General features: G+C 41.1%; 1 protein-coding gene across 2 annotated transcripts in view; it reads left to right on the forward strand.

Moving 5' to 3' along the window:
* Positions 1-882: 882 nt before the first annotated feature.
* The window catches only part of igf2bp2a (insulin-like growth factor 2 mRNA binding protein 2a), a 98,964-nt gene continuing 74,992 nt past the window's right edge, over positions 883-24,854 (forward strand). The window contains exons 1-2 of one of the 2 annotated variants that reach the window (XM_077216046.1): positions 883-1,310; positions 2,347-2,407. In XM_077216046.1, the coding sequence (XP_077072161.1) occupies positions 1,136-1,310; positions 2,347-2,407 (236 nt within the window). In that variant the 5' untranslated portion in view covers positions 883-1,135. Of the gene's footprint in view, positions 1,311-1,464; positions 1,746-2,346; positions 2,408-24,854 lie in introns of those variants that run through there. The other variant, XM_077216047.1, reaches the window with a different exon arrangement.

A 24,854-nucleotide genomic window follows, 5' to 3' on the forward strand; every position in this document is an offset into this window, starting at 1 on the left:
TGCAGGGTCTGCTTTGGAGATCTGAAAAGTGCTGTATGAAACAGTGATCGCTGATGTATAGACATACAGAAATCAGCAAAAAATATACAGGGCTAACAACAATTCAAAGGTAAAAGTCCAAATAACATTGCCAGATTGACTTTCAACACTTTTGATGAGTGAGATCTAGATATTGCATATCGAGTGGCTATATATCCATTTACACACGCGCACACACACACACACACACGGGTATGGCATGATGAAAAGATTTTGCTCAAATATTAGAATCATTTCTGATAGGTGTTTATCACAGATATAAGTGGAATCAACGCATTGCTTTTATATATAACGAGCCTGCTCCTCCTAAAACATAATTCCATAAGGTTTCTTCACATTCCTGTTTCTTTTCCTTTGACGTGGGCGTTCCCATTTTCCAGCTGTTATTCTCTTTCGGGTCTGCTTACGGTTTTACAGCGCTAATTATTAATCGTCGATGAAATTTAGAATCAAACTCGAAAAGTGTAAAGCATTATAAAACAAACGAGTTATTCTCTCAAGGGACCCCAGGAAAACGCCAACCAATCCACCACACCCTAAAGATGTCAACCAAGCTGTCAATCACGACTGTAAATGAAAGCAGTCTCTGAGATTGATTCAAATACACGTAGGCTACATCCGTTTATTAAAGGGCTGTATATTACTTGTCACAACTGACTTGAACAGACAGTCTCTTTCTGTAAGTGGATTTAAATTAACTAAACCCTCCTGTGTTGCTCATTGAGTCTCATCATTATGCCTTATCCAATGATTTATGCTGGCAAATTGAACACTAGAAAGTCCATAAACACCTCAAAAGTAATTTTGTGATATTTAAGAGCGGTTTTATTTAGAGGCGGCGCTAGTTGCCAACAGAGTAACGTCGCAACGACACTTTTTTTTCAATCCCAGTAAAAGAGTTTGAGCAGGAACATAGTTGTGTAGGTATATGTTGCAGGGGGGTCCGGCTGCATCTGGGGGGTGACTGCTGATTTTCAGCACATTTATTTTTATTTTTTTTTCTATTTTATTTTATCCTTGTTTTCCTTACTTCGAGCAATCCATTGCACGCGCGCACACGTCGATATATTAGGACGTTAATATTTTCGTTCAGACCATGAACAAACTCTATGTGGGGAATCTGAGTCCTTCGGTGACCGTGGAGGACCTGAAGCAGCTCTTCGGCGAGAGGAAGCTTCCCGTGACCGACCAGGTCCTACTCAAATCCGGCTATGCCTTCGTGGATTTCCCCGACCAGAACTGGGCGATTAAAGCCATCGAGACTCTGTCCGGTAAGTGCGTTTTTCACATCGTAGAAAGTCACGGGTATATATATCTGGGACTGACACCGTAAAATACTTTCTTGGAAGAGAAAAGAAAAAGTATCGCTCGCGCATCAGCCGCGCGCTGCTCCAGTTCTTCACGCGAGCGGACCAGTGCGCGAATGAACGCCCGCGAGCTCACTCACACTCGCGCGCGCTTCCAATATGCGATACAAGTTGGATTATTGATATAATTCTTCAAAATGCACGCTCATTTCGACAAGCCGGGGTACTAAACGCGGGCTATTTCTCAGCCATCGGCCCATAGGAATGTATCGGATGGGTCTGATGCTCGGGTGGTAGGCATAATTATTTTTCAGTTATTTTTTGTCTTGATTTTATTGAAAAGAAGCGAGCGAACTGAGCGAGGAGAAGGCGTCACATGCATGTTCCTATGGTGTCCAGGTATGTTTTTACGAGGTGTCTTAAAGGTGGGTGATGGGGGTATGGAGGAAAGTGCTAATAAACAGGTAGCTGGGGGGACGGAGGTGAGATGCCAAATTTTGTGCTGCGCCAGGCCACTAACAGATGCACACCACCTCTATATTCACTTTGCACGCTCGCGAGTCTTCGTGAATGCATCAGAAAAGTAAACATCCAAACCTACTTGAAGAAACAGGACAAATTTATGCAGAAGAGTCTTATCCTTAAACCTCCCATTCTTCAAACTCTCCTCTTTGCTTGTATGTGGTTAGTGGGAGTGGAAAGCATGGCTGCCCATTCTTTATCGCATCTGCTCATCAAGCATTTCGCATTAATATCATCAGGTATAATAGGAAATATGGTTAAGACATTACACCTTGCATGTAGACATGATAAAACTCACTTACGTCGCCGACGTGCATTTATAAACACTTGCACGTGTGATTGTATCCCACGTATTTACGTTTCACGCACGGTTGTCTGTTTTACAGATATAATAAAAAAAAAAGCTGAAATATCATCTCTGTCGATAATGCACTGGAGGATTGTAATTGTGATAATTTGTTCTTTTTTTTGCTCGCAGGGAAAGTTGAATTACATGGGAAAGTGATCGAGGTCGACTACTCAGTTCCTAAAAAACTAAGGTAATAATTTGACTTTATTTAAATAATCTTTTGCAATGGAAAGCATGCTGTATTTGGAAGTTGGTGGTGAAGGTGTGATGTGTATTTTGTCTTGCCTGTTTTATATTAGGCTATCTTAATTAATACATTTCTTGGCAGGGTTAATGAGCTCGTGATTTTTTTGCATTTCATTTTAAGCACCGTGACTATCTTGACTCAAAATACGCTGTCTTTAAGTGCTTTAATTGTAAAGCACTCTCTGAATGTAGGCTTATGTCAGGCATAAAAAGGAATATTGATATTAGGTGTTTCTTTGCATTATCTAGCACAGACTGCTATCATTTGTCCCCTCACAAAAAGCTTAAACACACCGTGTTTTATGTGCAGTAGATCCAGGGTGTGTTACAACCAACACATAACTGAAATCAGAAATTACGCCCTTTTTTCTGATGCTTGAATTGTACTAAAGCAAGATCATTGTGCATGACCTCATGGCGCGTGTTTAGGCCCTTCCGTGGCCCACGTGATTTCCCCTATAGGCCCTGCGTCTGTGTTCCACGGGAGGGCGGCATAGAAATGGCTAGGGAACAGCCCACAACCTTGAGATTTAAGGGCTTACGTACGACAAGTCGTCAAACACAACGTTTAAATCGAAAAAATAAGTATTGCCTTAAAGGTGTGAGTGCGTTATTTAGCAAACCACAATCATACTGGTATCTGGCGCCTCATAGGGTCGCATGTAAACTTGGGGTGTGTGTTGCATAAAGTGCGCAGTCAAGATGGCCAGTATTTGATTTGGAAGAGTCGGCCATGCTGCTGCTAGACTCAACCTAACATGACTGAAAGCAGCAGCATGCACGAGCAGAACGCGCGTGTGTGTGAAGCTCGTTCTGGAACGTTTCACGCAGTTCTAGAGTGCCTCTAGAATCCGAGGCGTAATCTGAAGCGAACTGGAGCGGCTCAAGTTACAAATGGGCGATAAATGGACATTTATGTCGGGATATAATTCTCACACACACGGCGCATATATTCGTTTTATTTGTTAAGTATGGTTTATTAGTCTACAGTGATTGTTGGTATTTCAGTTATTATTTACGTCAGTGTTCATTTTATTTCGTATGTATTGAGTAATGCTAATAAATTCATTACGCACGTGACCTGAGCAGTTGTGACTATTTGTATTAACTTGGATTCAGTGTAGGCTAATAATATGATGTGTGATATCAATAGGCCTATTTCACTGAAAAAATGAAAAATGCAGTGTGCTTATTAACACAGGTGTTGTTTTAATATACATAATTTTTATATTCATATTCTGGTTAAATACCTTATGATAGCCTACTTGTTAAAAATAAATATATTACGACTGAGTTTTCGTGATAGTGGAATTTTTCACAGTATTAGGCCTAGAGAAAGTTGCATTTTGGAGTATGAGGCAATATTTTACATAGGCTAACACATTATTATTAATTTATTATTCAGATTTTTCATACACTGACTTGTTTACAGAATTGTTGGCTTAATAATTATACTAGTTTATTGTTTGAAAATTGTTTTACATTGTGATGTTTTTTTTCTGGAAGAATTTACAAAAAAGATAATACACTAAATTAATTTTTTGTTTACTAAACTGGCTTCTCTTAGAAGAGACTAAAACGATAAAACTAAATCGAAGAGTCTAAATTAGCCTATATAAATGAATATTTTAATTGGATTTGTTTATTATGGTATATTGCGTTTGCTGAACAGACTTTACAATTTATAGAAATAATTAAAAGTGAACATGCTTTTTACATGGTTGAATTCTTTGTGAAATATTTTAAGTAGTTATATTATGTCTGTTTTTAAAATAAATTATATTACATGTATGTGCAATTTAATATAGCATGTACAGCAATGTTAAAATATTATCACGTAGCATATGGTGAAATAGATATAGACAAATTAAATTTGAAGTGAGTATTGTTTTTGCCATATTGATCTGTAAGTTACTAACTATTGTTTGAGTGTATCCACTGTTTTTAGTGGCCCATTGCTTTTTTATTTTTTCACGAATCAAGCTGTAAAACCAGTCAGACCAGGGTTTTAACTTTTATCTTTTTACCTGAATGTTGAGTCAGCTGTCTTAAAAGCATTTCTAAACATTATATATCATTTTAATAATTCAATCTAGCAAAATAGATCTGTGAGAATTATCAGTTTATTTTCTCAGTTTGTACAATGGTCTAACTTGAATAATCAGAATGAGAATTTGTAAGAGAGAATGATTTAAAATGATATTTTTTTGGACATCTATTTAGATCAGAAATGTTCGAGTGATTTTTTTCTGTGTGTTTTGTGAAAGATCTATTGCGGTGGTTTTATTGGTTTACAAAATCTTTTGGAATAGCAGCTGTGCTTTCCATTGATGTATGTTACTTTTGGATTGTTAAATTTGTGGCTTGCAATAAGCAGTGCTTTGCTGAGCAGCCTGTGCTCCTTCTCCCTGTTTTTCTGTGATGTTTGATTTTGGAGTGGAGTCCTGTGTATTTGCAGTAAGGGAGTGGAAGCATGATATGATATAGGGAAGAGCAGAGCTGCACGTATGCAACGGATAACATTTAATGCTGTAAAAAGTTCAAATGTTCCTCCAGGGCTACTAAAATATTGTGCCATTTTAATCTGTTTTAAATGACACATTTTACAGTGTATTGATAATGTTCTGAAATGTGTCCAAAATATTTAAATTCACATCAAAGTTTAAATATGAATTAGTAGCTTGTTTTATGGCTTAAAACTTATGAAACAATCTAGTATTTCAACCACCAGGGAAGGTTTAGGCATATTCCCTATTTTCATTTGTCATATCTTGATGCTTTGCTTGTGAGGTGGCAAGTCTGATATTTTAATTATCTAGTTTGTTAGGAATGATACATTTTTTTATTGATCTGATAAAAGGGTTGTTATTTAGCCAAATGAGTTTAAATCTTGCCGTACAAACATTCATATTTAAATTCTAGTGTATTATTTAACTGACACAAATTGATTATAGAAAATATGGTTAAATTAAAAATAATAATGCATTTTATTTTGTTGTTAATGGTTTTTAAATTGAGTGAAATTGTTACTTTATTATACTGATGCTCAGGTTTTCCATGATGATAGTTACAATCAAATAATTTGTTCTGTAAGTATTTTTAATCTGTTGATCATGATTTTATTGGCTTGAAAGGCAGTTTAAATTAAAACTTGTTGCACCCTATTCTTTAATTCCCAATAACCCTGCTTATCTGTTTTCAGTTTAAATATTTAGTTATCTCACATTTGTCTCAGAATGTCATTAAAAGGATAGACTGTTGTATGGCTATATCTGGATGGCTAAAAATGATCCACCCAGTTCAAATGATTTTTCTCCATTTGCTCACGAGTTAAAGAGATTGAGTTGATGAAGGCTAAGAACAGAACTGTAAAGTGGAAGCTGGAAAAGTGGGTTATGAAGTTGAACTCTCAATAGAGAACTAGTCACAAAGCCCAGGGGCATTAGGATCTCAGAGATGAGGTTAATTCAGTAATACCCTTTCCCCCCATCACAGCTTCATTTATTGCCACTTTATATTGCAAACAACAAATGACCTGTACTACATCATGAAGTATTTGTGCAAAATCATAAAACAGCATTACAAGCTTGCTTGATTGTTTCTTTTCTAAGAATAGTATGCAACGAATGTTATACTAAAAATCATATTCATTTCGATGAATTCATGAATAATTTAGGTCCTTTAAGGCATCAGTCCTGACATAATTTGTTTTCATAAACGCATCATTAATAATGTTTAAACTCTCTGTGAATTCATTGCCTCGTCTTCTTTCACACGTTCAAAATGTGTCTGTAAGCACATGCTCAAATAGAATATCAAATTTGTTCTCTGTGAACTCAGTATTTGAGTTTCAATTTGCAGAGGTTTACAACAGGCACTTCAAAATCCCCATATTGGTTTGTCAGTACATTCTTACCTTACGAAAGCAACCGGGAATTGTTTTGTTACTATAAATCTTTTAAGCCTTATATATTATAGAAACTTTATGCACAGGTGTTGCTCCCTTAAAAGAGGTTTCCATATTGTGGATGTTATGTGAAGTGCTGCTCCTTTCTGGAGCTCAGCAAATCTATTTTACAATTCATTGTTTGTTATTGAACTGTTACTGTACTTTGTTGTCTTCTAAGCCCTCTGTAACCTCGCCTCCCTTGAGATTAAAATACTGTAACGCATATTTCCTTGTTTGTTAATCCCTTTATTGTTATAAAGGGCGCAGAGGAAAGAAAGGGATTTTATCATAAAGAATGTGAGAAAGATTGTCGTAGAAGCTTTTATGCTGTAATCTCTGAAGCAGCTTTGGCTGCTCTCTTCACTCGCTCTTATCAAGTGTTTGTTTGTAGACTAGCGGGCTAATGATAATGTTTTCTCATTTGTTGAGTATTATTAAAGAGAGGGCCTGTTTTGAGTTTGTGCAATTGTTGAACCTGTAAAACAGGTGTAATGTTTTATTTTGTTCAGTGGAGTGGATTCTGTCCTTCGAGTGGCAAAGGGCTGAAAGTTAATGGTTTTGTTGCTCATTTGCTAGCTGGCTTATTTGTTGTCATTTGTATATTTACTTTAGCAGATTATTGTGGTTAATTGTCCTTATGGTGACAAGAAAGTACATGAAAGGTGTGGGACTATAATCTCAACCTGTACTGTGACTCTGTTCCAGTACGTACACTTAATCTTCAGATTAATCTTGGTCTGTCTGTATGTTTCACTGCGATGAGGAAAAAGGCTCCAGTCTGATGGGCAGGGCCTGAAGTTAACTTTTTTGACCACCAGCCACTGTGGCAGGTGGAATTAAAAATCCACCTGCCACAGTAACTTTTTACCAGCCAATTTTTTTTTTTAATTTTTTTGGCTCATAAAGGTGAAAAATAGAAATCACACAAACATTGTTCTTTAACTTGTAAGAATACACATTTAAGTGCTCTCAAGTCATTAACGAAATCATTATAAGTAATAATAACTCTTAAGGGGGTCGCACACCGGATGTGCAGCAGAACCACGTCTTCAAAATTCAATCACATTATTTTCTATCAGTATACACACACCAGCGGCGCCATTCGGCGTCTGTCCGCGGCGCCCAGCAACGGCTCAGGACCTTGTTCAAAATCCTGCCGCGTCACAGAGCGCCGTTTACATAGTTTTACATTAAATGTACATTTATTTGTCTCAAATCATCGTTCATGTATATACTGACTTCACCCTGTGCTGCAATACACATTTAGTTTTACATGCATTCACAGAAATCAGCTGCTTGAATGAAAATTGCTGATGTAATCGGACAGACGAAAAGAAAAAAAACAACAACTCATGAATCACTCAATTCTCATTGACTACCCGCCAATGTGGCAGGTAGATTGACAGTTTTACCCGCCAATTGCAAAATTCACCCGCATTTGGCGCGTGTTCAGGTGTTAATTTCAGGCCCTGCTGATGGGGTTAGTATGAAATGGACACGATTGAAAGAAATTACAATAATTTTCGTCTATAGATTTATATGAATTAAGATTGAAAGTCTATTTTCTAAATGCACATTATTGATCTTATTGTGAACGATATATTTAAAAAAAAATTTTTTGTCCTTGTAATGTTTAATAAAAATATCATAACTCAATATTCTGGTGAAATTACTTCTCTCTGCTGATGTATGCTGGACTTCTCCTATCATTTAGTCCTATCAAACCCTTTTAAACTCTGTCTCTTTCTTACAATGCGTAAGCTTGCATTCAGGTCTGCGTCCATTCAATCAACAACTGAAGTTTAAATCAATTTATTTTTATTTTTCGATAATGTGTTTCACTCAGATGTACATCACAATGAAACCAGATATGTCCATTATATCTGCTTCTTTATCCTGTATTCACATTCAAAAAACAAATGGAAATTCTAACTCCAATTGTGGTTAGATGTTTCCCTCTCTTTTCTGAAAATGAAAATGTAACAATTACCAGTACAAATATAAAATGATCATAAGGTTGTTTGTTTTTGTCAAGCATACGTAAACTAATACTGTTCGTGTTACATTATTGACAAAAATCTTGGATAAAATGCTTTAGAACTAAATTCGGATGTCTCGTTTTATATCCACGAATATTTTCTCCATTAGATGCACATCAACTGTAGCCTTGGCTTGAGGGAAGCCTACCTTTGCAGAAGAGGACTGTGGGATATCTCAGCTGAGCAGGGTGCTGCTGAGCGGCCGCAGCGTGAGCGCTCATACATGGCGCAGTGGCACTGCTTTGGCGTTTGTCATGCTCTTGGGTGGCACGGCAGGCGGGGGAAACGGGCAGCTGAGATCCCAGCAGGTGCCACGTCTTGCACTTTGGCCCTGATGGGCTCACTCTGACTGAACGCTGTGTGAGTGTGTGTGTTGGAGCAGTTGTTCGCCCCCAGTGTCAGGCTTGGTCAGTACCACCTGTCCAATACAACCTCTTCTTCTAGTCTGTCTAACCATTCATGGCTGTGCTACTACGAAGCTTCATTTGTTGCCCTCTCACGATGCCAGTCTGCTGAACTCGATGGCATTTATCTTGTCCTTCTGTGCAACTGTCACAAGAAATATGTGTAATATAGAAGGAGCTGTAAATATTTCATTGCAGCTGCATCAAGGGCACGCTGCCTCGTCTTACAGCATTCTCAGAACAGAAGAAGAGTGTGCACCATACCCTTAAAGGGAGCTTTTCCTTACCCAGTGGTGTTTGCAAATATTATCAGTTCTCCAAACTATTCTGGCAGAACTGAGTCTACACCAATCAGTGAGAATAGTCCTATGGTTACTATGGCAACCAGATGGGAGTATTTCTTTCTTTTTTCTTGCGAGGTCAAAGTTAGATGAAATGGATCCTGCATTATACATTGCATTTTGTAAAAGTGCATGTATATGTTTTATTGCTCAGAGGTTGTTCTGTTCTGTTTTATTTAAATATCAACTTTGTCTCAGAAGGTCCTGCTAAAACTCCCTAGGAGGAATCAAAACGGTTGACAAATCATAAGAGTATAGAATTTGAATGTCAAGGGTTTGATTCCCAGGGAATGCATGAACCGATAAAATGTGTGCCTTGAATGCAATGCAAGTTGCTTTGGATTAAAACCCTAATTGCATACATGTACAATGCAAATAGAATGTTAAATGGGACTCATTTTTGTCCATATGTTGATATATGTATTCTGTAATGAGCATGTTTTTTAAATTCATTTAGATTTTTTTTGGGCTTAAACTCAACAAAAGTTAGGGTGATACAATTGTCTGGATATCATAATGAAAAAAGAAAGCCTCATTAAATGAAAAAAAAAACCTCTTGAAAAGAAAACATTATGAAGTGGTTTGGCTTAATATTTTATTATGTATCGTAAAGACATATTTGAACTAAACTGCTTCATTGCAAAAGTTGCCCGCAAAATCAAAGTCATGTGTTGAAAATAAAGAAAAAGATGTGCAACTTCACATGTCATGTATTGAAGGCATTGAAAGGAAACAAGTTTACTGTATGGTCCCATCACATGACATTTTTAGAGTCATTCAATTTAAACTTTCATTCATTGAATTTGTTGAACAGTTTGTGACATTATGTAGATCTTTTTTTAAAAGACTTGTTGAGATTACCAGGATTTTTTTTCTCAGAAGAAAAGAGAAATAGAATGAGTAATAAGTCTACACATAATGTCTCCATTTGCTCTCCATTTAATCCCATTGCTCTCTGGGAGAAACTGTTGTATTATTACATGGATGTTATTTGTGATTTTTCTTGCCAGTGTAATGCTGTTATAAACTCTATTTTGTATTGTCACTTGTTAAATTTCATGATGCGTTTTATCCTTTTAAAACTTGCTTATAATGAAATTGTCGCTGCCCATCCCTATTGGTCCAACTGCATTTGGCATTTAAAGCACAAAGTGTCTGGTGTTTCTGGGATCTTCCCCTACGTAACTGTGAAACTTTGTCTGTGAGATTTTTATTCATGAATCCCACTCGGCAATTTACATTTTGTCCCTCCATATGTACGATAGAGAGTGCATCAACAATATGTCCTCAGAAACCTCTGAGCCAATTGACACCCACCAGCTCCCTGTGCACAACTCTGGGTATTGTTTTGCTCAGTTTGATTAGTTATGAATGAAGAGACAGCCCTTCCTGTGCGGACTGGAGGGATCACAGCCATCCACAGTCCTTGAGAACGTCACTAATGATTTTTGGTGGAATTTGAATGATTAATTCAGCCTGTCTGTGAAATGGGTGCTTTATTTGATGGACGTTTGATTGTCCTGACATTTTTTTTATACATAATGTATATACGCTGCTGTTAGATACATTTTTTTTGGATATATCTACCATAGAGGGTTTGTTATACCTTGAGAAATCTGTTTGCGTGTCCATTCATCTCAGTGGCAGTTATTTTACATTATAAGTTACCCCTTATAATGTTAAAGTAATGTAATGTCATATACTACTTTTTAAAAGGTTTGCGGTCCGAGTTTGTAAATGTAATGTATTGTGAAACATTATTACAGTTTTATTTTCTATTGTTTTATAACTCTTTTTTAGAAAATAATATTATCATCTATTTTAAAATGTAATTTATTCCTGTGATGGTAAAGTTGAATTTTCAGAAATCATTCTAATATGCTGATTTGATGCTCAAGAAACATATCTAATTATGAACAATGGTGTGCTTTTTTTAGGATTATTTGATGAATGGAATGATTTCTATTTGAAATATAAATCTATTTGAAACGTAAATGTCTTTACTGTCACTCTTGATCAATTTAATGTGCCCTTTCTGAATAAAATGATTAAACCCAAATATACTAATCATAACAAACAGATTTTTGTTGATTAAATAAAAAACATTTTGCATTGTATAAAGAAAGGCTTTTCTGTCACAGCAGGTAGATATTATAAATATGCTGTAATGAAGCAGAAGCCTCCTCTTTGCATATTATTGTAAGTAATATGGCAACAAAAAGCGTTATCAAATGTTAGGCATCATCATACAACCTCACACTTGGTACTAGTCAATTGATGTCAACATTTTGTTCCCTACAAAATTGAAAGTGATTTTTAATCAGACTGCTGTTGACGTAAAAATTCATTGAGTTTTATTGGGAGAATCATTTAGCTGTTGTCTACAGGGCTCTTAGAGTCGCTGACAGAGGGCAGTGTTTCAGAGGTGACAAACAGTCTACCTGCTACAGTATGTGCTTGTGGCATACGTAAAGGCATTAGTAAGCCAAGAAGCTCAGTCAAGTGCACAGAAGCCCTCTATGCCCTGTGGTCTACTCATAGATAGTCTTTTGTGGATGCAGTTTGACAACGGACGAAACAATGTCAGCCTCGTCTTTCAGTTCCACCATTTTTGGATAGTGTGTCTTTGTCACCCTCTTACTGAGGAAAACGCCTCTGCCTCAGCCTTCATTGTGGGAATCGGTGAATGAGTACATTGAATGAAACTCTCCCTGATAAATATTTAGCCTGTTTGACACAGACTCTGGAGGCCAGGCACATAGAAAGAACCCCTTGATATCATCGTGCTAGCGAGAGGCAGTTTGCGATTATTGGAAGATTTAAACAGGCTCATCATCCTGACACTAAATAAACAGTTAGATTTTTCCCCCCAAATTCTGTTTTAATAGTTTAATTAAATATGAAGAATTAAAAAACCCTTACCAAATAAATGTATTAACAATAATAGTGCCCTGTAAAATGTTTTGTTATTATTTTTCAGAAATTCTGTGCATGTTGTGTATGTATTTACCGACCATATTGCGTTTTGGTTACATGTACAGCCCTACTTTTGATTTATTCATCCAAATTTTTTGTCAAATTCCGTGACATTTCACGATGTTCAGTAAATTCCATTTTAATGACTGGGTTGGATTCAGCGATTCCATCTGTGTTTACCACATCGCAGAAATCATAGGGCCCTAATTATGTTTGCGGAAAAATACCTGTTATTAGGCGTTTATGTGCTGCCTTTGAACAGAACAAACCCAGTGTGTTTAAGGTAAATAGCTTGTATCTTATTCAAATATGCTAGACGTCACTCTCCATCTCTAGTACGTTGAGAAGGGAAAGGACATATGCCGGTGGTATATAAAACCATGGTAAAGACTGTGTTTGTTATATAACATTTGTAAGTCGCTATATTTGTGCGGCTGTGGGCAGAACTGCTTTATTTACATTTGGAAACATGTAATGCCACAGTAAGGAGGGACGTGTCCCAAACAAGTCAAAATGTGGAATAACTTGTTACTAAGGTGTGTTTGCAACAGCAAGAAACGTATTAGTTTATGATGAGAAACATCACAAACTTGTTTAATTAATATAGAATTCTTGTGGTATGTTGACACAGGTGCTTGTATTGGATATTTTTCAACAGCTTCAAATGTGACTCATCCAAACATAATTTTGATCAATAATTACCTGTTTTATGCTAGCTTTAGTATTTTGAGTAATTTTGAACCCATGTTAGTTACACTATACCATTCAAAAGTTTGGGATCAGTAAGGTTTTATACTTACAAAGATGCATTAAATTGATCAAAAGTGACAGAAATATTTCTGTAAAATTAAAATATGTCTTTACTATTTCAAATAAATGCTGTTCTTTTTAACTTTCTAAATATTAAAGAATCCTGATTTTTTTTATTATGGTTTCCACAAAAATATTAAGCAGCACAACTGTTTTCAACATTAATAATAATAATAAATTATACTTGAGCATCAAGTCAGCACATTAGAATGATTTCTGAAGGATCATGTGACACTGAAAACTGGAATAATGATGCTGAAAATTCTGCTTTACCATCACAGGAATAAATTAAATTTTAAAATATTAAAAAATTGGAGACAGTTATTTTTGGAGTTACAGTTATGTGTTTTTGATAAAGTAGGCTAAATGCAGCCTTAAAGGATTAGAAAAAAAAAAAACCTTTGCTGATAATTTACTCACCCCCATGTCATCCAAGATGTCCATGTCTTTCTTTCAAAAGAAATTAAGGTTTTTGATGAAAACATTCCAGGATTTTTCTCCATATAATGGACTTCAATGGGACCCAAACGGTTCAAGGTCCAAATGACAGTTTCAGTGCAGCGTCAAAGGGCTTTAAACGATACCGATCGATCGGTCATTTCAAAAATAAATAAAAAAGTTTAAGTTTTATAAGCACAAATGCTCGCCTTGCTCTGTTCTGTGATGAGCATTTGTGCTTATAAAACTTAAACTTTTTTATTTATTTTTGAAATGAGCGATCATTTCACTAGATAAGACCCTTATTCATCGTCTGGTATCGTTTAAAGCCCTTTGAAGCTGCACTGAAACTGTCATTTGGACCTTGAACCGTTTGGGTCCCATTGAAGTCCATTATATGGAAAAAAATCCTGGAATGTTTTCATCAAAAAACGTAATTTCTTTTCGACTGAAGAAAGAAAGACATGGACATCTTGGATGAGATGGGGGTGAGTAAATGATCAGCAAACGTTTTTTTAAAAGTGAACTAATCCTTTAAGTATTTAATAATTAATATTTATGGGTTGTTACCAATAGGTGTTACCACTTTTGTCACAACAAGAGTCCAATCAAGTCCAACAGTCAAATCTTCACTAAAACTGACGGGAGCCACGCCGATGGAAAACAGTGACTAGATCTAAAACCTTCAGGTCACAGACAGCTCATTTCTCTGTCAATGTAAGATACCAAAACCACAAGTGAAACCCCACAAAACATAATAGACAAATATTTATGCAGTAGGCCTACAGAGGGTCTCTGCTCGCTGTATGATGCGACAGACTACTAGTTGTTGCGCATTTTCCGAGAATACGGTTATGAGTGAGGTGGTTCTAGAATTCGGCTGTCGCTCCCATAAATAACTGAACGGTGTGTGAACGTAACCGCATTGAGGACTCAAATACAGGACTGACAATTTAGGCTGCTGTGAACATGGCCTTATTTGATGACAGTTCCTCAATATTGTGACTTCATCCCTAAGCCATTAAGCTTTTTAGATGAACATTACAAGGAACCAAAATATTAGCCACAAACCTTGACAAAGAATTCCACTCAAATTCCCCTTTACTGACTTGTGGCTCATCTGCCAAGTTCATTATAGTGATTCATTCAGAATATATTGGGTCACGCTGTTGACTCAGTCCCCTGAGGAAAAAATAGCACGTGGACTTATGTGATGGCCTCGACGACAGACTGAAGAAGTGAATTTGTTGAAACTGAAATCTGAAAAGATTTTTAGGTTTATTTGACCCATCTGTGCCTTCGTTAAAGTCTCTCTTTTTATGGTGCAAACGGCACTAACTGTCTCAGCGATATTGTTCACTAACAGACATGTTGCTAGGATACAAAATTACTTCAGTTGGTACTAAGTATCAGTGCTTTGAATATGACCATGGTGAGTGGCTTGTGTCTTTCAAACTTACTGAAACGTATTTAGAAAGAAATGCAATATTTGCTGCCATTTTCACATCTTGTTTACTATAATAGGACATTTTATGAGACATTTGTTTGTCACTTCCTGTAAATGTGGCGGTAAGACAGCAAACCACTCCATTTCAATGTGCCACTCTCCTTTATATGACTGTCTTTCCTCACTTATCAAAGGAACACAACCTTTTTTTTCTAAGATGACACAGTATTTTTAACGTTTGTCTCACGATCAGGTTTTTGACATCTGAAAGCGTTCCAGAGATGTTCACGGGTCTTTATTCTGAAGTCCAAGTCAAGCTTCATGTACTAGAGTACGAGTTAAGTCGAATGTCTCTAGGATCTTTTGTCATGAGTTAATTTACTTCGTACTTAGTAAACTTCCAGGAGCACAGAAACTTTTAGCTTCGCGACTGAATCGCTACATTATATTTCTCAGGAAATGAAAACATCCCTGGTTTTGAAGTAAATAAACTCACAACTTCACTGTCAGTAGAAAGAGGATGCAGATAATTCATTAATTCAAATAAATGCTATAAATCATTCATTCAAATAAATGGAACTGTAATGGAGTTAGAGGATCAGGGACATTTCAACGAAGTCGATAGACTCGCAAAACGTGAACTAATCAATTCTGTATCCGGTACTACAGACAGCAAAGCTCAGTTTATGAGGCCAATATTACCCTTGAGGCCAAATATTGTCTCAAACATCAATAACAGCTTAAACTTGTCAATGCTGGCAAATGACCATGGTAAAAACAGGATGATCCACGGTTAGCTGTGCTTCGTGTCGGGTGGTTCTTTGCCTCCATGTCAAGCATTAAAATTGTTAATGTTTAATATATATCTATATATATTGTAAACTAAATTTGCACTGAAAATTAAATATAAAGAAAACTAAAATGACTGAAGTTTAATTTTAACAAAAGCTTTTAGCTCAAATGAGATGATAATACATCAGTGAATCTAACAGAATCCTAAATTTTGTTAAAAATTCTGGAAAATTCTCAAAACAGACTGTTTGAATAGCAGTTGGTGCTGCCATATGGTGCTGTGATATATTCAGATATGCATGTGTAATTCAGGTAATTATCTTATTTTAAAATGTAGGTACATCTTCATCAGTTTAGTCTAAAAATCTAAGGATTTTTTAACACTGTCCCTCCTTGAGTTGAAAATGGTTTTCTTACCGTAGATGTGTGTGTCATTATTACTCCTATTGTTAAATGTTGACACATTTTCTGGCATGTTTTCTTGAGAAATAGAGTATCATGCAGATGTATCTGTAGTGTAATATTGAGATCTGTTCTTCTGTATGACAGTGAGTGATTGAATATGAAGATTTTTTGGTGCTTTTCACATGCATGCTGAAGTTTGTGAATCAATATTTCAGTGATGTTCTCCTAATGCCTGAATTTATCTATTAATATTTGATGGAATATATGCTACTCATGAGATAAAACATGTTAAACACGAGTGATAACCCTAATATGTTTAATTATGTTACTGTGTAATATAACATTAGGAAAACAACATATAAAATGACTTTTCATTTTGATGCTTCATTCCATGAATATTATTCATTCATTCTTTTGTCTTTTTACTGAATAACACTGTAATTCAGTCCTATGGGATGTTCTTAAAAAAGCTTGTGATAATCCAAGGGAGCGAAGCGTAGTGAAGGGTCAATTGCTGTTCATAAATAAATGTAGTCAGGCGTATGTTCATGTCAGCCGTGGCTCATCTGCAAGGGGAGGTGGGGCAGAGCCCAATTTTCCAGTGTAAAACTGTGGTGAAAAATGGAACTGTAGTGCACTCTAATTGAGAGCCACTGGGGCAGTTTACCTAATGTAAACCTCACTCCAAACCAAGATGATATCAATCCCCTTAAGCAGCGCATATTAGTCTGCATCAGGTCAGTAACTATTTGACATGTCTGTTCTTCCTATCAGGCCATCCTTAAAAATATTCTGGTTTGCCGTAACCCGACCGACCCTGTCAATTTAGAACCGACCCAATTATTTATTTATTTTCCCTATTAGTCCGACCGACTTGCCGGTTGTAACTTGCGTTAAGACCGACCGATTTTTTTTACTCTTCAAACAACTAATACAAATAAAATAAAATAATATTAATTATATTTTAGTTAGTATTGTGAAAGTTGCTTATGCCTACATACAAACGCAGGCTACGTTCTTTCTTTTAAATAAAAACCCGTGCGCCGTCATCGTCATCTGTGATTGTTTACACCATTGGTCTAGGCATGTCACACTATGGCTTGTACATTCGCTTCGTTTCATTCACTGTTCGCGCTTGGTAATGATTAGGGCTGAGTACCGAAACTCGGTACTATTAAACGGGCCCCGGGGCTGAATTTCAGTCATTTCTATATATGATAATATTAAACCATTTGTCTGTGTTGCAATTTTGCTACTCGCAGTCCAGAAGAGAGAGAGAGTGATCTCTCACGCGGAGCCACAGCGCTCACACATGACAGCATCAAACGTGGTTACACTTTAGATCTCGGATATTATTCTAATTTTATTTTAGATTTCGGCTTTCAAAGATTAGAAAAAAAGATATTTGAGATGAAACAATTACAACTCATTCTGTCTTCCTTCCCTTCACAGCGATGCGCTGTCATTTCTTCCTAAAACCCAAACGTACCGTCAGAATCAGCACGATCGGTGATTGTTGTAAAATGCAGACTCTACTGTTGCTAAATTGCGGATGCGTTTAATCATTCAAAGAGCTATTAAAAGCACAAAAATCTGCGCAAGAGACGCTGTTCACAAGGCGACGTGCGCTCCGAAATGGACTGCAAAGAGAGAATAAAAGTATAGGCCTACTTAACTTTGGGCTTCATGTGCGCATCTAAACTATCAAATATTCATAAAATATAAAAATGACCAGCTCTGAGATTCACTGAAACACAGTTTATGTCTTAAATGGAAGTAAATAGTTGAGAGAAAATGATGGTGCATCATTCACCTATTAGATATACACTCGGTCTTAAAGGGGCAGCGTCTAATAAACCTGCTGACGATTGAGCCGTTAATGCGAATCAAACAACAAAAGGCAGAGAAAATCACCCATAGCTCTTGAATGAATAACTTAAACTTTAATAAGCATTAATCTATCTATGATAAACTATGTAGTGTTATTTTGCATTTGATTACTAAATTAAATTTCTTTTCAGACAGAAACACTTAGGCCTACCTCAAAAGTAATTTTAGACCTTCCTGAAATTAAAGCACTGTGTATATAATTTGTATCTTTGTTTAATTGTATTCTTTTTTTGAACATGTGTTTGTACTTGTTTTTCTTATCGTATCCTATCTCATGTATATAAAACAAAAAAGCCTGCACACTGCTGCATAACAAATAGCCTAGATATTTTATTCGTTTTGTTAAAGCATTGATTTTTCTTTTGCTATAGATATTTTACATTTCAAAATATAAAGCAAATGTTAATTATTACCTGAATGTAAAAAAAAAAAAAAACACCAAAAAGAACCGATAAGAATACCGTTCAAGTACCGGATCGATAAGCAGTATCGGTAAGAGTAGTAAAACCATTAAAACCTTAACGATACCCATCCCTAGTAATGATGCAGTAAATAAAATGTTCGCGGTCACCGTTCAAAGTCATATGGGTTTCGGCACCATAATAAATGCATTCTAAAAAATGCATTAAAACATCTCGACAGTGCTTTAACTTGGCACGAAGTTCTGGAAAAACTGTGCCCAGATCTTTTCCCCTCCTTCTCACCTGTCTAACGGTGATCGTGTCGACTGACCTGAAGGAAACCACAAAAATGTTGGTGGAGGAAACTGAAACGTCCTGGTTGCGTATGCAACCCACCGTTCCCTGAAGGAGGGAACGGAGGACGTAGTCGACGCGACTGAAATGGGATCACGCTAGGGAGCCTATCATCTTCGATTACTATTGAACGAGCCAATGGAATTTGGCGTGCGTGATTTGCATCACACACTCCGCCCCCGCGGCGCGGGTATAAATACGGAAGTGGATGCACGCACTAGTTGCTTTTCGCTGAGGAGCCGAGAGTAACCCGGGGTCAGCGGTGGTCCAGCGGTAGTGGCAAGGGGACTACGTCCTCCGTTCCCTCCTTCAGGGAACGGTGGGTTGCATACGCAACCAGGACGTTCCCTTTCAGTCGATAACGTCGGACGTAGTCGACGCGACTGAAATGGGATCAACCATTGAACACGCCACTAACGCTGCCACCTTCCAGTGCCTAAACCAAAGCCTCCTGATGCCCCCGCAAACTTAAGGCGGGGAAGGACAGGGCTTAGCCCAGGGAAGTCACTGCTGTTCCTACAGGACCACTGGGAAAGCGTTCCCCGTACGTTGGAAGGAAGGGACGCTGCGGAAGCCACATCCAACCCAGAGGGAGGTAATGTGGAGAATACACATATGAACTGGGCGGAAACCGGGCAGTCTAACATATGGAATGTCACTGGGGTGGCTCCAGCCTAAGACGGGGGGAGACACACCGGACAGTGACGGCAGAGAGACTCTGCCGAGGGAAGACACGGGCTCACCGCAGGGAGCCGTATCGTGGAAGAATACACATATGGGGTCACCGAAGGGACCGCAACATATGGACCCAGCCTAACACAGGTTCCACACTGCTTACGAGTGGTAGGCCTAACACCAGACGTTCCGCACGTCCGACGTCGGAGGGGTGTGGAGGAACTCAACAGGGTTCAATTTTAAGGGAACTCAACTGGAGTAGAAAGGCGCACGTATCCAGTCCATAGGAGGGGAATGGCGCAGCAAGCCGACACTTGAACCGGGCTCACGGTGAAACTGGCTTCATGAGAAGGGAGCCCACGGGAAGCAGCGGTTCAACCAGGTGTCGTCCAGCCCCCAACTCTAGAATCTGTTTAGCAAAGTATATCGTCAACGCCCAGGCGGAGCACTTTACACTCATCATAGAGGAGCTCAACACCTAAGTGGACATGTTGCATCTCGGATCTTTGCCGAAATGAAGGCAAGCACTAAGTGCAACTTTGCATGGAAATAGCCTTCCCTCTCTGCTGAATTCCAACAGATATTTGAAGAGCTGGTCTGACGTCTATGACTTGCATTCTGTACACGTCCAAGCGAACGGACAGAGAAGCCAGGGCTGGATCTGCCTCCTCCAGGGCAGCGCTTGCAGGCTCACCACCTGCTCCTATTACGGGAGAGGTAGGAACCTTGGGCACAATCCGAGCCGGGGTCTCATCTTGTGAGAGTTAGCCGGCCCAGACTCCAGGCACAATACGTTGACCGAAAGCGAGCAAGTCCCTACCCTCTAGTAGAGACCACGCGAGCAGGAGAACTGCTATAACAGAATTTTTAACTCACTACCTGCAGTGGCTCAGGGGCGGTCTCTGCAGTGCAGTCGCACCAGGGACAAGGCCCAAGAGGATAAAGAGGGACACAAGGATTTACAAGACCTTGCTCCTCAGGAACCTGACGACCAGAACGTGCTTCTGCATACTTCTGCAACACGATGAGCGTCGTTTAAACACCGAGGCAACATCATTTTGAGGGTGATTTAGGAAAACAGCCTACTGCAACCCAATTTGCAGGAAAGAGAGCACTGAAGTGATCGAAAGCTTTCAGGATCTCCTCAGGAGAGAAGACGCACTCAACGACTAGGTTCCACTTCTAAAGGCGTAAGCACGCTACCCAATTCTAGGGGGTGCTCGCAGAAGTGATGGTAACTAACACATGTTCTTGTGATAGCCACCTGAACCTCCGCGTTCAGATGTAAGACCGCCCGGAATCTCCGGGGGAAGAACGCGTGTGCCATCGTGCCCCGTCCCCGAAAGAGTTTCCAGGGGAAGTCAGGAAGGCTGTTGAAGGGAACCAGGTCTAGTTGGGCCAATAAGGGGCAACTATGAAGACCTGTTCCTCTCCTGACATGGCACGTAGGTGCAAGTGACGGGCGCAAAAGACAGGAGCATTGCTCAACACAACATGTGAAGATCACTGGGCTTCAGGAGCATTTTCTGCTCAGCACTTGGGTGTGACAAGTTCACTGAGCTTCAGGAGCATTCCTGCTCAACACCTGAGTGTGATAAACTCACCGAGCTTCAGGAGCATTTCTGCTCAACACTTGAGCACGAAGAACCTCACTGAGCGACAGGAGCATTTCTGCTCAGCACTTGAGTGTGACAAGTTCACTGAACTTCAGGAGCATTCCCTCACTGAGCTTCAGGAGCATTTCTGCTCAACACCTGAGTGCGAAGAATTTCACTGAACGACAGGAGCATTTCTGCTCAGCACTTGAGTGTGACAAGTTCACTGAGCTTCAGGAGCATTACTGCTCAACACCTGAGTGTGATAAACTCACTGAGCTTCAGGAGCATTACTGCTCAACACTTGAGTGCGAGGAACTTCACTGAGCACCAGGAGCATTTCTGCTCAGCACTGCGTGTGATGAATTCACTGCGCTACCTGTGATGGACTCACTGAGCTACAGGAGCATTGCTGCTCAACACCTGAGTGCGATGAACTTCACTGAGTTTCAGGAGCAACTCTGCTCAACATGAAGTGTGATGATCTCACTGACCTGAGCAGCGCAAGGCGACCCTGAGTCGCCGTCACTTCTTAGAAGGCTCACTGGGGTTAAACGTATTCTGCGGGCCCCTGGGACCGCTGGGACCCCGTGTTTGTCCAAGGGTAGTCCGCTCGGTTTACTCAAACACTGGCGGAAAAATAAAACCGGGGGGGCAATTGAGCGGCCCCGGAATGGTCAAGACCCAGCGGACCCAGGGGATGGAGTCTCCACTTGCCCTGGCTATAACTGTCGTGAGGCTCGATGGCGGCACGATTGAGTAAGCGGGAGGGGTGGAACAAGGCGCCCTCAGAAGCGTCTGACTCCAAGGAGGAGGTGACGGGAGAGTTTGTGACACCCGCAATGTCTAACAACTCGAGGCACGAATGCCCGTGTATTCGGGGGTCGCCCAGGCCCCCGTTAAAACACGCCCTTTGTACATGGCCCCTCTGCTGAGGAGGGTTTGGCAGCAGACTGGGATGAACTATAGTCACACAGGGTGAGCTGCTCTGCCACGGTCACCTCGGGACTCGATCGTAAAGCTAGCGCTGAAGCGGTCACATACGGAGGAAGCCAACTTAGGCTGTCGCTATCGTATACCCCAGGAGCCTCTGAATCTTTTCAGTGGGACCCTTTCTCACTTCAACACCAGCTGAACACATTCTCACTGGAGAGACGTGTTGGATCGAGTACCTCTCCAAAACTGAAACAGAGATACTCAGCCCGTGGGCGAGATTACTCTCTTCCAGTTGACCTGAAGACCCAACGGGCTCTGGAGCACTCGAGGGGAAGGACACCACGTGTCCTTCAGGCCAAAGCTGCAGACCAATCTTGGGCCAAGATGGTCACAACCCACCACCTAGTAGCACGAAGAACGAGTTTACAACTGGCCTTCGTACCGGCTGGAGGAGCGGCTATATCAAATCCTTCGCCAGCAGGATAAGATAAGCACGCACAAGTCAGGAGCACTGCTCAACACTTGGTGTGAAGAATATCACTGAATTTTCAGGAGCACGTCTGCTCAACACCTAATGTGATGTTACTATCACTGACCTGAGCGGGGTCGCCGAGCCTGAGGTGGGGCAGCAAAGTAGAGACAGTGGTGTTAGTGTGCAGTGCAACACTTACCTGTCTCCACTAGCGGCAGGGGACGTGAGAAGGCGGATGACCGGGTCCTCGAACGCCCCAAGCTGCCTGTTGGCGACCAAGGGAAGCTGGGGGATGTAAGGCTATTATACAGGGTCACATCCGCCATACTGGCCCACTTGGGACTCAGGAATAGAAAAATTGCTCTTTTTCTGAATATGTGGGTACCGCTGACCCCGATTTTATAGGGGCCAGCGGCGGAACAGACACACACATAACAAAAAACTCCAGCCGGCCCTCCAACCAGCCAGAGGGAGTGGATCGGCGACCACTCCACAAGCAACTCCTCCATCCCTGAGAGCCCGTCCAGGTTCAGCGTTTTCTTTTGCGCTGGAACTTACCACCTGGCTTGGCAGCGCCTGGAGCGGGCTGGGCGCCCCTTCCGCGGCCGGCTCCGCGCCGGAACCTGGGTGAAGGCTGCTGCGGTGGTTCGGCGGGAGCTGAGGCGGCTGCAGGCGGACGCCCTCGGCGACGAGCAGGCGGAGGATCTGACCTCGGGGGGCGGGTGAAGGCAGCAGCGTCCCTCCGAGGCAGGATGTGCCGGATGGCCTCCGTCTGCTTCTGAGCTGTAGAGAACTGTTGGGCAAAGTTCTCCACAGCGTCGCCGAATAACCCAACCTGGGAAATGGGAGAGTCCAGGAACCGAACCTTGTCCGCATCTCTCATATCGGCCAGGTTGAGCCAGAGATGGCGCTCCTGGACCACTAGTGTGGACATCGCCGAACCCACCGCGCGAGCTGCAACCTTCGCCGCCCGGAGGGCGAGGTCAGTTGCAGTGCGGAGCTCACCCATGAGCTCAGGGTCCGAACTACCCTCGTGCATGTTCATGAGTGCCTGGGCCTGGTGGACCTGGAGCAACGCCATGGCATGCAAGGAGGAAGCGGCTTGCCCACAAGCTTTGTAAGCCTTGCCCGTAAGAGCGGACGAGAACTTACAGGCTTTAGAGGGGTGACGAGGATCACCTCTCCAGGAAGCGGCCGCCGTTGGGCATAACTGCATCGCAACGGCCCGCTCCACCGGAGGGATAGCCTCGTAACCCTTCACCGCTCCCCCATCAAGGGTAGTGAGAGGGGAGGAGCTACTCAGGCGGTTTCTGGCAGAGAAAGGTGCCATCCATGCCCTCGTAAGCTCCTCATGCACTTCAGGAAAGAAAGGAACCGGGGCGGCGGACTGAGAACCAGTACGGCCCGCCCCGATATACCAATCATCCAACCGAGACGGCTCGGGACACGGTGGAGGGTTCCACACGAGCCCTACCGCCTCGGCGGCCTTTTTCAGCATAGCTGACATCTCTGGATCTGGCTCGGGCAACACTGGTCTCCCGGAGGGAGGCAGTGCAGCCGAGTCATCATCTCCAGAGTTCAGCTCCCCCTCCGATGCTGCGATTGACAACGTATCCCCTGGAGGGGCCCCAAATGACACGGCTGGCCCGTCCATTACAGAGGGACCAGCGGGATCAATGGGGAGCTCCACCGGTTGCGGTGTGAAAGAGGAGTGAGGGACCCACGGGGCGTGGCCGGGCGGATTACCCCTCACTGTGATCCTCAGATCACCCAGCTTGGACGGCACCCCCGTCCTCCTCTGGGAAGGTAACCCAGAGGAAGAACAGGGGCGGGGCCCAGAGGTGGGGACTGCGCCAACGCTTTTAACGAAGGCGAGTCTAGATCTCAACACCGAGATGGACATGTTCCCGCAGTGAGAACATGTCTCATCCACGAAAGCTGCCTCAGCATGCTGTAAGCCCAAACATGCGACACAACTTTCGTGACCGTCAGAAGGGGATAGTGCCAGACCGCACCCAGACACGCACGGATGGAATGGCATCTTGAAAAAGACGCACTCACACCCGTGTTGCTCTTTTAGGAAATGGGACCGTCACCAGTGCCGGAGCACACAGGGAATGACCGCGGCAAACACTGAATAGTCTTTCAACTAACAGTGAAGCACTCACTTCTCGCCCTCTAACCAACTTTCAACACACAAACAAACAGTAGAAATTTGATGCTGTTAAAACAGCAGTTGAGAGCTGAAAAGCTCGCGATCACCGCTGTACCACGCTGTAGAACACCAACACTGGAGAGGTCTTCCCGCAAGAACACCGACACACTCGCTCGTTGAACACAACAGCACTCTTCAGAGACATCAAAGACGAACGGCTCCGAAGCGAAAGGCAACTAGTGCGTGCATCCACTTCCGTATTTATACCCGCGCCGCGGGGGCGGAGTGTGTGATGCAAATCACGCACGCCAA

Source organism: Siphateles boraxobius, unplaced genomic scaffold (genome assembly GCF_051911475.1).
Source record: "Siphateles boraxobius isolate OS27281-9 unplaced genomic scaffold, OSU_SipBor_1 7, whole genome shotgun sequence".
In the NCBI taxonomy this organism is placed as follows: domain Eukaryota; kingdom Metazoa; phylum Chordata; class Actinopteri; order Cypriniformes; family Leuciscidae; genus Siphateles; species Siphateles boraxobius.